At 38.5% G+C, this 15385-nt stretch overlaps 1 protein-coding gene across 4 annotated transcripts in view; it reads left to right on the top strand.

The window, feature by feature from the left end:
- SBNO1 (strawberry notch homolog 1) overlaps positions 1–15385 on the top strand; it is a 58262-nt gene that overhangs the window by 35869 nt on the left and 7008 nt on the right. For 3 of the 4 annotated variants that reach the window (XM_025889624.2, XM_025889625.2, XM_025889623.2), the window contains exons 21-31: positions 1161–1296; positions 2402–2514; positions 2604–2675; positions 3143–3242; positions 7081–7155; positions 7866–8012; positions 8095–8189; positions 8284–8376; positions 12098–12235; positions 12848–12924; positions 14535–14728. In XM_025889624.2, the coding sequence (XP_025745409.1) occupies positions 1161–1296; positions 2402–2514; positions 2604–2675; positions 3143–3242; positions 7081–7155; positions 7866–8012; positions 8095–8189; positions 8284–8376; positions 12098–12235; positions 12848–12924; positions 14535–14728 (1240 nt within the window). The remainder of the gene's footprint in view (positions 1–1160; positions 1297–2401; positions 2515–2603; positions 2676–3142; positions 3243–7080; positions 7156–7865; positions 8013–8094; positions 8190–8283; positions 8377–12097; positions 12236–12847; positions 12925–14534; positions 14729–15385) is intronic. The other variant, XM_025889626.2, reaches the window with a different exon arrangement.

The following is a 15385-nucleotide window of genomic DNA, read 5'->3' as shown; positions in this document are numbered from 1 at the left end:
GGGCTCCCTGCTCCGCGGGAAGCCTGCTTCTCCCTCTGCCACTCCCCCTGCTTGTGTTCCCTCTCTCGCTGTCTCTCTCTCTGTCAAATAAATAAACTATTTTTTAAAATAGTTTATTTTAAAAAACAAATATTTTTTTTTTATTTGAGAGACTGAGCATGAGCAGGGGGCAGGGGCAGAGGGAGAAGGACAGACTTCCCACAGGCTTGGGGCTCAATCCCAGGACCCTGAGGTCATGACCTGAGCCGTAGTCAGACCCTTAACCAACTGAGCCACCCAGGCGCCCCCAAAGTTATCTTTTATAAATATATTTAATAGCTTGTGTTACATTTTTTTTTAAGATTTATTTATTTACTTTAGGGAATGAGAGTGCGTGGGTGAGAATGGTGGCGGGCGGGGGTGGAGGGAGAGAGAATCTCCAGCAGACTTCCCGCTGAGCATGGAGCCCAACACTGGGCTTGCTCTCATGACCCGGAGATCATGACCTGAGTCGAAATCAAGAGTTTGGATGCTTAACTGACTGAGCCACCCAGGTGCCCTTCATGTTACATGTTTTAAAGATTGTAGGTAGAGGTATTATCAGTTGTGTTACATAACTTTGTTTCATGAATTTATGCCCAGGTGCATTACAATTGTATTAGTTGGAATTAGTTTTAGCTGTTAAGTGACAGGAAATTCAAACTCGTATTGACTTAAAGGAGGTAGAAAATTTCTTCCATGTACAAGTTTGAGTAGGTAAACCAGTGCTGTTGTGGCTCTTTGAAGATAATGCTACTTCTGTCTTATTCCTTTAACATGTGAGGCTCCATTTTCAAGTTACATATTTCAGGTTCAGTCATTATACCTCTATATTTCACATAGCAGAGAGGAGGAAAGAAGAGAAGGACACATCATTGACTTTTAAGGACATTTCTTAAATGTTCATACCATCTACAACCTACTGGAGTATGCCCACAATTAGCTGCAGGGGAAAGTGAGAAATGTAGTCTTGATTCTCAGCAGCCATGTACCTGCCTAAACTTGGGGAGGGGTGGTATAATTTAGGAAGAAGGGGAGAATAGGTATTGGTGGGCCACTGGTACTCTAAGAACTTTATTTAGGGTACTCGCCTACTTGTCTTTGTGCAGAGGTGATCATTTTCCCCCTTATATTTGATACAGAATATTGCTATTATCTCAGAAGCCGCCAGTTCGGGTATTTCATTACAAGCAGATCGGAGAGCTAAAAATCAAAGGCGAAGAGTTCATATGACTTTGGAATTACCCTGGAGTGCTGATAGAGCAATTCAGCAATTTGGTAAGTTCCTACATTGAATTTCACTTAATAGATGGCTAGGAATCATTGGGGAAATGTGTACACATCAAAACCTATATTTAATGTCAGATATCTTAAAACATGACATAGATTTTGGAGCTGTTTGTGTATTACATATAAAACTATAGAATACATGAATACATTTCTTACCTGTTTTAAGAAATGTAAAAGATTTTTGTTGATTTCTTGGAGTTTCTGGCATTATATCTCAAAACAGCGTTCCTCTGGAGTACCTTCATTATCGATCTTCAGGATGTATGTGGTCTTTGTCAGAGCACCTGCCACCTCATGTCCTTTTCAGCCCTCGGTGGCCTTAGGGCATATTGCTCTTCCCTTGCCTTACATGTTCCTGTCCCTGTGACCTGATGACTTAAAAGAACAATTTTTGGGTCTCCTGGGCAGCTCAGTTAGTTTAGCATCCAACTCTTGATTTTGACTCAGGTCATGATCTCTGGGTCATGGGATTAAGCCCTGCGTCGGGCTCTGTGCTCAGCGGGGAGTCTAGTTGAGATTCTTTTCCTCTGCCTATCTTCCCCCTCCCCAGACCGTGTGTGCATTCTCTCTCTCTCCAAATTAAAAAAAAAAAAATTTTTTTTTTGAAGAATCCAGAGCAGCTGTGCTTCAGCACCATTGTGGGGGGTAATAATATGTTTATCATTGAACAGTTCTGTGGCAGTTTCTGTTCTTTGTAAGGAGGAGAATTGTTCTGAATATGGATGTTAGTCAATTCAGTTTTTTTTATTTTGTACCTTTGGGGGAGTTACAGTAATTGTCCTTCCTTTATTTTTTTAAGATTTTACCTATTTATTTGACAGCGAGCACGAGTGGGGAGGAGGGGGGCTAGGGAGGGGCAGGTCTCCCCGCTGAGCAGGGAGCCTGATGCGGGACTCAATCCTAGGACCCTGGGATCATGACCTGAGCCAAAGGCAGCCGGGTAACCGACTGAGCCACCCAGGTGTCCAGTAATTGTTACATTCTTTAATTTTTCCTCTTACGGGTTTCTGAATACCATCTTAGTGTTAAGATGCTAGGAATAGATCTCAGAGTACTCTGTCTAGTGAACACAGTATTTTTAATGTCTTTACAGGACGAACTCATAGATCAAATCAAGTTACTGCTCCCGAGTATGTGTTTCTGATTTCTGAATTGGCAGGGGAACAAAGATTTGCTTCTATTGTTGCTAAAAGACTTGAGAGCTTGGTAAGTTCTTGGGTTGTATAGTTGTGTGTAAAAGATGGTGAATACAACCTGTCGTCTTTGCCTTGATTGGAAATTTTATGTCTTGATAGGGAGCGCTTACACATGGTGACAGAAGAGCAACAGAATCTAGAGATCTGAGCAGGTTCAATTTTGATAATAAGGTACATTTCAGCTTTCAGTATCTCTGGTATTTTGTGGTGTTTAGTGTCTGTGGTGAACAAAAACGGAAAGTGGTTACTGTTTAAAACTTAAAACTACCTCTTCTTATGGTTTCACTGTAAAATGATAGCATCCTGTAAGATTTTCACATATCAGATCTTTGGTGGTCAACTCTGCAGTATAATCCTATTTTCATTCCTGTTAGAAAATAGGAATATAATAAATCCTTGTGAATGAATCAAGTGTGAATTTCCAAAAATGAAATTATTTACTGAACATCTGTTGTGTGCATAGGTGTGAACTAGGCACTAGGCCATATAGTATATAATATATATATAAAAAGATAATTGAGTCCTGCTATTTCTGAATCTTTGGTACCATAATAGTTTTTATAGTGTTCAGTTGGTCATGTGATTGAAATGTATCCAAATGCTGACTAGTTAAATTTTTTTGTTTTTTTTTATTGCAGTATGGAAGAAATGCTTTAGAAATTGTCATGAAATCCATTGTCAACCTAGATTCTCCTATGGTATCACCACCTCCAGACTACCCTGGAGAATTCTTTAAAGGTAACTTTTAAAAATAAAGAAGAGGAAAATGAGTACTAGTAGTACTCATCAAAAGTAGGCACTAAAACCTTTTTTTTTTTTTAATTAACATACAATGTATTACTTGTTTCGGGTACAGGTCTGTGATTCATCAGTTTTACACAATTCACAGCGCTCTCACCATAGCACATACCCTCCCCAGTGTCCATCACCCAGCCACCCCATCCCTCCCACCCCCCTCCACTCCAGCAACCCTCAGTTTGTTTCCTGAGATTGAGTCTCTTATGGTTTGTCTCTCTGGTTTCGTCTTCTTTCATTTTTCCCTTCCTTCCCCTATGATCCTCTGTCTTGTTTCTCAAATTCCACATATCAGTGAGATCATATGACAATTGTCTTTCTCTGATTGACTTACTTTGCTTAGCATAATACCCTCTAGTTCACCCAGATCATTGCAAATGGCAAGATCTCATTTTTTGATGGCTGCATAATATTTCATTGTATATATGTACCACATCTTATTTATCCATTCATCTGTTGATGGACATCTGGACTCTTCCCATAGTTTGGCTATTGTGGACATTGCTGCTATAAACATTGGGGTGCATGTGCCCCTTAGGATCACTACATTTGTATCTTTGGGGTAAATACCCAGTAGTGCAATTGCTGGGTTGTAGGGTAGCTCTATTTTAACATTTTGAGGAACCTCCATACTGTTTTCCAGAGTGGTTGCACCAGCTTGCATTCCCACCAACAGTGTAGGAGGGTTCCCCTTTCTCCGCATCCCCGCCAGCATCTGTCGTTTCCTGACTTGTTAATTTTAGCCATTCTGACTGGTGTGAGGTGGTATCTCATTGAGGTTTTGTTTTGTATTTCCTTGATGCCGAGTGATGTTGAGCACTTTTTCATGTGTCTGTTGGCCATTTGGATGTCGTCTTTGCAGAAATGTCTGTTCATGTCTTCTATCCAGTTCTTGATTAGATTATTTGTTCTTTGGGTGTTGGGTTTGATAAGTTCTTTATAGATTTTGGATAAAACATCTTCTGACATGTGCTTTTGTTTTTCATTTTCTTTGGATATAAACTGTATAAAAATTTAGAAATTAAAGTTTAATAGACACCTAAGTTGGCCTCTTATAATCAGTAGATTATTAAATTTCATTCATATGAAGTATTTTATGCTCTTGACAGTTTATTACATGTTAATACTAGATTAGTAGAAGAAAGTGGTTTTGTTAGATTAATTTAAAATCACTATGCCAGACAGTTTTTAAAATTTAATTTTAAAGTACCGAGGTAAATAGTCTGTGGAGGTTGGCATAGGGTGTAGATAAAACAAAATTGGCTGTGTATTCATAGTTAAAACTGTGTGATGGATACATGTATATGATTCATAGAATGTTCTGTTTACATTTGTATGTTTTTGGAAATTTCCATATTAAAGAAAAATCCAGCATATGCTATAGAAACTCTTTGACCTATCTCTCAAATTGGTAGAATATATTTTGCCCATAAATGTAAGTAGTCTAGATGGTTTGATTTTTTTAAAGATTTTATTTATTTGAGAGAGAATGAGAGAGAGAGAAAGCGCATGGCGGGGGGAGGGTCAGAGGGAGAAGCAGACTCGCTGCTGAGCAGGGAGCCCGATGCGGGACTCGATCCAGGGACTCCAGGATCATGACCTGAGCCGAAGACAGTCGCTCAACCAACTGAGCCACCCAGGCGCCCTTGAGTTTTGATAATTTATTTTAAAATTCAGGAAGCTATGAAAATATTTTGGAAAATAGGTAGATGTAAGATACTTGAAACACTATCATTGTAGTTAGGACTTTTCACTAGAAAGTCCTTTCCAATCGGAAACCAGTATTTAGTATTGGTGCAAGCCACATTGACATACTGATGGCATTAACAAAGCAAAAGAAACCCAATAAAGATTTTTTTGTCTTTTTCTTCCATTTCCTTTCCTCTCTGCTTTTCTTTTGTTGTTGTTTTTAAAATGACTCCGTTTACTTTTTTTTTTTTTAAAGATTTTATTTATTTATTTGAGAGAGAGAGAATGAGAGACAGAGCACAAGAGGGAAGAGGGTCAGAGGGAGAAGCAGAGTCCCCGCCGAGCAGGGAGCCCGATACGGGACTCGATCCCGGGACTCCAGGATCATGACCTGAGCTAAAGGCAGTCGCTTAACCAACTGAGCCACCCAGGCGCCCCGACTCCGTTTACTTGTAATTTTAAGATTACATGTTACTAGAGGCAGCTGATTGGCTCAGTTGGCATAGCATGTGACTCTTGATCTCAGAGGTGTGAGTTCAAGCCCCGTGTTGGGTTTTGTAGAGATTACCTAGAAATAAAATCTTTAAGAAAAATAAATTATGAGTTACTTACTGTAAGTAAGAGTCTGTGTTCTCCCCTTAATCCCCACCTTCCATTCTCACCTGCTGAGGTCACAAATGTTGACAGTCTGAACCAGGGGCAGCCTGGCACATCTTTTCTCCATGTTTGTTTAAACACAGCTTTTCTTTTAAATGTTGCTAATATTACTTTAATATTACTTACAGTGTACTTTTCTCATTTCATACCTCCTAGACAGACACCTCTTACAATCCAGTACCTATAGCACTAACATTTTTTTTTTTTAAAGTGCACAGCAACATTTTTTTTTAAAGATTTTATTTATTTGAGAGAGAATGAGAGATAGAGAGCACAAGAGGGAAGAGGGTCAGAGGGAGAAGCAGACTCCCTGCCGAGCCTGGAGCCCACTGTGGGACTCGATCCCGGGACTCCAGGATCATGACCTGAGCCGAAGGCAGTCACTCAACCAACTGAGCCACCCAGGCCGCCCAGCACTAACATTTTTTTTAATAGTTGCATAATATTCTGCAGCTGGCTTATACAGTAGTTTCTTTTTTTAATCATTCCCTTATTGGTATTCAGGTGGTTTTCAGTTTTTTTGCACCATCACAAACAGTGCTGAAATTATATGGCTATTCTATATAGATTGGTTTCCAAAAGGAGGATTTTTGGTTACACCGTTGTCACCTGCAGAATCTAAACAGTTTTGTGCATGTAGCAGAGTATTAGCTGATTTATTAAATTTGTAAGTAGGATATGATAATGCTTCCTTTTCTGTTGACCCTTTTCTCTTAACGCCCTTACTCTGTAAGTCTGGGTTGGAACCTGAACATACGTATTAAAGAGCCCCATAGGGGCGCCTGGGTGGCTCAGTCATTAAGCATCTGCCTTCAGCTCAGGTCATGATCCCAGGGTCCTGGGATTGAGCCCCGCATCGGGCTCCCTGCTCCGTGGGAAGCCTGCTTCTCCCTCTCCCTCTGCTTGCCTCTCTGCCTACTTGTGCTCTCCCTCTCTCTGTCAAATAAATAAAATCTTTAAAAAATAAATAAAGAGCCCCATAAACTGCCTTCTCAGTAACAATTCAGAACATGTTAACTGTTACACATGTTGCTTATCTTTTGCAGCACCCTGTCAATACTGATAATGTGTGGGAGGGAAACAAGATTAATAGCTTATTTACACAGTTATTTAATCAGCTAGTCTGTATGTTCAAAATTGTTTATATTCTGTAGGTGACAACTGTATAGCGATAATACAGTATGACGTTTGAGTACTGTAGGATTTCAGAGTGCCTAGAAGACCTTTGAGGATTGTGTGTTCCATTTAATTCAGCTAATAGAAACTATGCAAAATACCTTATGCTGTGTTTAATGCTAGAACTTGTGTTCTAGTTTGGGGTTCCTGGGTGGCTCAGTCAGTTAGGCATCTGAAAAAAGAACTTGATCTAGTTTGATTAGTCAGATAATAGCTCATTGAGTTATTTGGGTTATAAGGTTTTTTAATTTTCTGACAGATGTTCGACAAGGACTGATAGGAGTTGGCCTGATAAATGTAGAAGATCGTTCGGGAATTCTTACTCTAGATAAAGGTAAGAGTATGAGTTTTATATATAGACGTAAGACATAACCATTGCTGTATCATTACAGACCATTTTCTTTATGCTTTTGTCAACTTGAAGGGGAAGCTTCAAGTTTGTAGTTCTCAATCCCTCCTTGAGTGCTCATAGAGCACTCTCGGTGGTTTTTGCTACTGTGGTTATTCAGAAGAGATTAAACCTTTATTCTGTCTGCAAAGCAGCGGTTCTTAACCCAGGTTGCATATATGATCAGCTGTGAAGCTTTTAAAAAATACCGAAGCCAGTGCTGAGGCTTAGACTTTGGTAATTTCCCATGTTTCCGAAGCTTCTAATTTTGTATCCAAAGTTGAGCTTCACAGACTTACAGCACTTAGACCTTTTTACAAGTCAAGATTTCATGTTGGAGAACAAACATTCTCATGTGCTAAATTGTGTTTGTACTTTCAGTAAGTGAAGTTTGACAGTGCACAAATTGAATAAGGCAACCATCTTTGGAGAATGTATGTGGTCGTGCTAATTGCTAGAGGTAGAAATGGTCAAATTATAGCTCTGTTCTGGGAGCAGTACAAGGTTGTGGGTGTGAGGGAAGACCATGGTGGAGGAAGTGAGACTTGGTCTAGGCTTAGATGAATAAATGTTTTTTGTTTTTTACTTCCAGGGGCAAGTGGATTTTAATTGCTATTCGAATGCATTAAATCTTTCATATAATCTCGTTCTTACAGATTATAACAACATAGGAAAATTCTTAAATAGAATTTTGGGCATGGAAGTACATCAGCAGAACGCGTTATTTCAGTATTTTGCAGACACACTTACAGCAGTTGTTCAAAATGCCAAAAAAAATGGAAGATATGATATGGGAATTTTAGGTAAGTGGAGAAATTTTGAAAATGTCCTGTGTATTCCTAATGTGTTCTTTTTCCATTTATGTGTTGCTTTTTCTTGTTCAAGATCTTGGTTCTGGAGATGAAAAAGTGAGGAAAAGTGATGTTAAGAAGTTTTTGACTCCAGGATATTCCACTTCTGGTCACGTAGAGTTATACACTGTAAGTTTGCGAAACGTGCACGTGTAGGCATAACTACATGTCATTGGCACTCACAGAAATGAGTGTAATTTAAGTTGTATTATTTCTTTTACAGATTAGTGTGGAGAGGGGAATGTCTTGGGAGGAAGCTACCAAGATTTGGGCTGAGCTGACAGGACCAGATGATGGCTTTTACTTGTCGTTGCAAGTAAGACTGGTCTCCTTGCCATGTTAACTGTTCAGATATGTAATGCATTGTTGTTGTCAGCAGTGCAATTATCTATCTGCTTTGTGCCGGTTTTCCAATTGTTTAGGTTTTCTCTGTTTTGATAACTTGTCATTGTAACTGGGTTTGTCCTTTTATAGACACTTCCATTTAGTGTATTTTGAGGGGTGTTACTGGGTGTGAGTTTTGAATTATTACATATTCTTAGTTAATTGGACCCTTTTGTTTCATGGAGCAGTGATCTTCTCTAGGCCTACATAAAGCACTGCATTCATCCTTAGTTCTGTATGTCTTTAGTAAGTTTTTTATCTGAAAGATTCTTTTTTTTAGTTAGTGTAAATAATTCCTTAGTATTTGTGGGTAGAGCTAAAGAGGAGGGAAGTGTAAATATGTATGTGTGTACATACCCATACATTTACACATAGACATACGCACGTCCAGAAGTGCATGCATGCGTATATGTGATCATCCATAGTCATGGTACAGTATCTTGAATTTTCCTGTTAAAGACTATGGGATTTTTATGTCACCTCTTCTCTGATATTTATCTGTGTGCCTTTTCTTCTACACTAATAATCTTTATTCTCCATGGCACACAGGATGATAAAAGATTACTGGTACTATACCCCAATATTCCCTGAAAATAATTTTGGGAAAAAAGCGTAAGCTTTTTATTCTTTTGCTTCCCCCCCATTCTCCCATTTCATTAAAACATAGTTGTGCTATTTCTGCATGTCAGAATATGGCACTTCAAAAGTGTGCTTTTTTTTAATACTTAATCTTAGCTCTTAAGGTAACTCATTTAAATTTAATGCTCACCTCTCACTAGTTACTATCTCTCATCATTTTGTTTCAAGACTATTCTGCAGTAGAATCCCCAGGTTCTTGGAAGCATTACTCCCTGAGGTTGTTTGTTTTTGGGTTGATCTATTTGGGAGAGCGCATGTGCATGCCTGCTTGCAGGGGGAGAGGGAGAGAGAGAATCTCAAACAGACTCCATGCTGAGCAGGGAGCCTGACATGGGGCTCGATCCCAGGACCCTGAGATCATGACTTGAGCGAGCTGAAGTCAGACGCTTAACTGACTAAGCCACCCAGGTGCACCAGTGCTTCATTTTTATGACTGAACAATGTTCCATTGTATGTATATACCACATTTTTTTATTTGCCAAATTTGTGGAGAGACCCAACTGTAAACAAAGACCAGATTCAAGATGAAACTGCATAAAAGAGACCATATATGGTGATGCCAGAGACAGTGTGAGACCATGTAAGCCATCTAGAGCAGGTGTCCCCAAACTTCTATAAAGGGTCAGATAGCAAATACTTCAGGGTTTGTAGGCTATGTATAGTTTCTACTATTCTTTCTTACTGTTTTTTTTTTTTTCCCCCCCCCCCCCCCTTCCTTCCATTGTTCTTAAACTTAGGAGCCTCAGGGCCCAGTTTGGTCGCACTCCTGATTTTATTGGTCCCTGATCCAAGAGCAAAGCTCTCAAATTGAATCTGGCTCCTAATTAAGTTACTTTGTTTTTTTGAAAATCTTATTGAGGGGTGCCTGGGTGGTTCATTAGATTGAGTGTCTCACTCTTGATTTTGGCTCAGATCATGATTGTAGGGTCATGAGATTGAGTCCCGTTGGGCTTCGTGCTTAGTGCAGAGTCTCCTTGAGATTCTCTCCCTCTCTCCCTCTGCCCTTCCCCCGGCTCACAAGCGCCCAATTGCGCGTGCTCTCTCTCTCTCTAAAATAAGTAAATTAAAATCTTTCAAATAAAAGAAAATCTTACTGAGACATTTGTAGATTCACATGAGGTTATGAGAAGTGATAGAGAAGTTCCTTGTACACCAGTTTCACCAGTGGTAACGTTTTACAAAACTATAACATAATATCAAAACCAGCATTATATCACTATTACATAATTCACCAGATTTTATTCAGATTTCTCCCTTAGATGGGATTTTGATTGGTGCAGATTAGGGTCTTGGTTATTGGTTTTTCATTCCAAATTATTGCCAGAATTTACATACCGGTAGATTTTGAGGAAAGTGCTGATCCTCATCTTCCTTTGAGTGAAAAGATATGGTAATATTAGTCCTTTGTTACTTCCTGCATGGCAGCAGGTGATTGGATGTGAGGAGAGGCAGCCTTAGAAGGGGCATCATTCCAGGAAGGTGCAGGTGTTTGTCAGACATGCTTTACAATGTTTACCATGTGTTACATTAGGAAAACCATGTTGGAATTACTTTTATTTCCACTGTGGTGTGATGATTTATTTTGTAATTACAACGAGCTAACTTGACACTGTAAAGACAGTTTGCACTGTTACATGCTTTAAACACTGTCCTCTAAGTACTCTAATACTTTTATTGAATGTTTCATGTCAACTGATAAAACATGTAAAATGTAATTTTTACCTTAACCATTATTTTATAGTCTTTGTGGTAATTATATAAATAATGTTTAAATCATTTGAACAAGTAAACGATAAAGGATTTTTAATATCCATGAAGAGAAAAGTAAAATATTAAGTTTTTTTCTTTTATCAGTGTAAGAACTGTCTTAATATCAAAAGTAGCTCAGTGAGCAATTTGTTTTGTAGAGGAGCTGGCAAAGTTTATTTTGAAACTTTTCTTTTTCCTTCAATTTTCCTCCAGAGACTATTGCTTATAAATTATTCACCATTCTTAGAGGAGATATTAATTTTTCTAATCTTAATTTTCCTTTAGTTTAATGGGCCTTTTAATAACTCCTTCCTCTTAACATTTTTGCCATAAGTCTAACTTTTTTAAAAAATTAAAAATATATGTAAGTTCCATCGTTTGTCTGATGCATCCATTTCTTCCACTTCTGCGTACATATTTATGTATTGTTTGCTCAACATTTTGGCTTTTTCCTGTCATAGCTTTACTGTTTACAAATCATGTGACCTCTCACTTCACTCTTAACAGCAACCATAGGGAGAGACAACCCTGATGGATTAGTAGATGAATGCAGGGAACTGTGGGTGATGAAAATCGTTGTCTTGGAGGTTAGGTTTCATTGTAACTTCAAGTAGAGGAAGTTGGTTTGTTTTTTTTTTAAGATTTTATTTACTTGTCAGAGAAAGCACAAGCAGGGGGAGTAGCAGGCAGAGAGAGAAGCAGCTCCCAACTGAGCAGGGAGCCCGATTCGGGACTCAATCCCGAGACCCTGGGATCATGACCTGAGTCGAAGGCAGATGCTTAACTGACTGAGCCACCAGGCATCCCAAGAGGAACATTTTTTAACAACGTTTTATTATGAAAAAGTTTAAACATAGAGTAGAGGTAAAAGGATTTTCCTCTAAAGACCTTGCCTCACTACCTAGACTCTTCCCTCATGGATGTCTGAGGCAAGAACATGGACTAGAACAAGCAAATTGTCTCCACTGGACATTTGTGCTTTAAAGCTTTATTCAAAACAATCTTCTAAGGAGTATCTTGACCCCCAACATATGTGTTCAGCGTACTTCACAATTAGGATCCCAGAACTTTCATTTGGGTGGGGCCTTGTGAAACTCAGGGAAATGAGCAGCTGCCGTCCTCCCCCACAGTCACAGATTCATGTGCTTACTCGGCATTACAGTCTTTCAAAGGATTGCATTTGCTAATATGATGGTACAAACAACAAGTTTATCTTAAAGTGTACAGCACAAATCTTTATACTTTCTCGCTTTTTTTTTAAATAGATAAGGAACAACAAGAAAACTGCCATCTTAGTTAAAGAAGTGAACCCTAAAAAGAAGCTTTTCTTAGTTTATAGACCAAATACTGGGAAACAGCTCAAATTAGAAATTTATGCTGATCTAAAAAAGAAATATAAGAAGGTATTTTTTTCATTTGTACATTATACTATTTATGAATACTTTTTAAATAATATATTGAAGCTATGTTTAGGAGAGCTATGTGTCTATAAAGTTATTTTGTCAATTTTTCCTATTTGATTACTGGAAAATTGTTTTCAGAAAACATGTTGTGAAGTGTTGTTACATTAAAATCCCAGTCTTAATGTTATCAACCATTAATTGTACGATGATTATTTGAAACAGCTTGTGTTGTCAAAAAAGGAAACTTCCAGTGCTAACTACAGAAATTAGAACCGCTATGTTTATACTTTGCAATGATTTGTAGTAAAACAGTGAATGACTACGGTTTTTTCTAACATTAGTGTTAATTTTTAGTATTACCTTATATTACTGTTCTTCCTAGCCAGTTTCACTTGTAAACAATTATAATTAAACTAGTGATTTGAAACATTTATTATGTAGGAAGTACCTAATGGCAGGACTTTGTGAATGGCATGCAAATGCAGGCGGTAGCAAGGGCCAGATTGCCCGTGTCAAGATGATGATGACTGTAAGTTGGCTCTAGGGACCATAAGGCAACCAGTTTGTTTAAAACAATACTGTTTCAATGGAATTTTTGTCTTATTTTCACAGGTAGTCTCAGATGATGCCCTGATCCACTGGTTAGATCAGTATAATTCATCTGCAGATACTTGTACTCATGCTTATTGGTTAGTATTTTCATGTTTCTCACCATATTTTCCAAAATGTAATCAAGATTTAATTTAAAAGCACCTTCGCTCTTTAGCTGTCTCAGTCTACAAACACATTACTGTTAGGTGTCATTCCTTCTCTCAGAAATACTTGTTGTATGTCTGTGGACCACACACTCTCTAGGTGTCCCCTCTGTTCTTCACTAATGCTTTGTTACTTCTGACCAACTGTTGTCCGGCAGTATGGACTTGACTGTTATTTTTCTTGTTAAGACTTCCTTTTTCTCCCTCCTTCTCTTTTTGCTTCCCTTCCTTTATTTTCTTTTTCCTTTCTTCTTTAAAAACTTTACTGGTGTCCCAAATCAGTTTCATTTTTAAGGCTAGGGAACTTGTAGGAAACTAATTGTTGCTGACAGCACCAGAAAATGTGTTGTTGAGCCTAGGAGTGATCCTGCTGTGCTACTAGTTGGCTGCAGGGGTGTTCTTTCAAGTCACTGTGTAATAAATATCTCTTACAATGTTCATTTCAGGGCCTTGTATGGGATATTTTAATACACTGTAGATCATTCTGTTTTCTTACCCATTAAGTAGTCAATAGGATATCCAGCCCACTTTATGAAAAGGAATATAGGATATACATGAATTTAGCTAGGTGGTTTTTAGACACATGTAGGTAGATAAATTTGATATGAGCAGTGTTTTGTTTTCATTTTGAGAGCATATTAGTGCTTTTGGAAATTAGGAAAAGCTTTCAAGATAAAATATTTTTAAAGTTAACTTACAAAAGTCCTCTCTAAAACATTTGCTTTGAATATCAGCAAGAAAGGTGCCCAGTACTATGTATTCTCTTTTTTTTTTTTTTTTAAAGATTTATTTATTTATTTGACAGAGAGAGAGTGAGAGAGAGGGAACACAAGCAGGGGGAGTGGGAGAGGGAGAAGCAGGCTTCCCGCGGAGCAGGGAGCCCGATGCAGGGCTCGATCCCAGGATCCTGGGATCATGACCTGAGCCGAAGGCAGACGCTTAACAACTGAGCCACCCAGGCGCCCCAGTACTATGTATTCTCTTGAATTATTATTTGAAAGATAATTTTATTGATAAATAATGTAAATTTAACCATAAACCATGTCTTCCTGTTTTACAGTTTTTTAAAAATTTACTGGTTTCATTATTTTGGTTTGCTGAAGCCTTTCCCAGTTACATGATTTAGAATATATTGGTTGTTTAATAATTTTTAGAGGTAACTGGCAAAATTATTTGATAAACCAGCATCAGTATAGCAAATGAATGGATGTTAAAATGACAGACCTTTTAAATGGATATCAAAACTAGTAAGTCAACCCTTTTACAAGGAGTCAGGCCCCAGAAATTTTATTTTATAAAATCTTATAAATTTTATAAGATTTTATATCACAATTTTATAAAATTGGCAGTGATACCTTAAATTGGAAAGGATAATCCAGTATGTCAAAAGTCAAAGATGTTATTTATGAAACTGTCAATAAAGAAAGGCAAATCGTGCCAGGATATTTTCCACTTGAAACATAGGTAGACTTTGTGAGCCTTTTGTGTGCGCGTAAATGTGTGTATGTATACACATATATATTTTCCCCCCCTATCTATCCTAGGCGTGGCAACTGCAAAAAAGCCAGCTTGGGATTAGTTTGTGAAATAGGTCTTCGTTGCCGCACATATTACGTATTATGTGGCTCCGTTCTGAGTGTCTGGACAAAAGTTGAAGGTGTTCTGGCATCTGTCAGTGGCACAAATGTGAAGATGCAGATAGTTCGGCTAAGAACAGAGGATGGACAGCGGATTGTAGGTGAGTCTAATTTTGGGGGGTTGAGCTGTTGGAAAAAATCAGATCCTGTTTTTTTTATTTTGATTCTTACATTTTAAAACCTCAGTATCTATTACAGTAGTGGAATAGAGCTTGATTTATATGTTCTTAAAAAGTTGAATGGAAGTTAAGCCTTTGAATGGGCGTTGTTGATTCTGGCTTACGTTATGACGTGGTCATTTATTTTATGCTCCTCTCAGCTGTTCCTGTCCCCTTCCTCACTAGTGTAAAGACTAAGCCCAGCCTCTTGCCGAGGAGTCCCTGAAGTCTACTGTTTTACATTCACTGAGCCCAATCGAGACTGAAACTAAAGTTACCATGCACAGAGGCCAGCTTGGAGTTGTGCAGAGAGCATGGGCAGAGCGGGCCAGCTCTGCCCGCCATTCCCTCACTGACAGGCTTCACAGGGATCCCTGCCACTTCATGTTTGTTTCATTTGCCACAACCTTCCATTTTTATCATGGGTTGCAGATGGGCAGTCTGTGGGCTAGAGTCCGTCTGTGAACGTTTTTTTGACCCTCAAATATTCTCGGTTGTTGCAAGTTTGGATTTGAATTAGTTTCCACCATTTAAAAGTCAAAAGCCTGGTTTTTCGTTTTCTCAAAAGGTGTGTGCACGCACACATACACGCACCAGCTT

Source organism: Callorhinus ursinus, unplaced genomic scaffold (assembly GCF_003265705.2).
Source record: "Callorhinus ursinus isolate GAN/ISIS: 27379988/994484 unplaced genomic scaffold, GSC_fseal_2.0 scaffold41, whole genome shotgun sequence".
Taxonomy (NCBI): domain Eukaryota; kingdom Metazoa; phylum Chordata; class Mammalia; order Carnivora; family Otariidae; genus Callorhinus; species Callorhinus ursinus.
The sequence above is the reverse complement of the archived record's forward strand: the minus strand, read 5'-3'. Positions and strand labels throughout refer to the sequence as shown.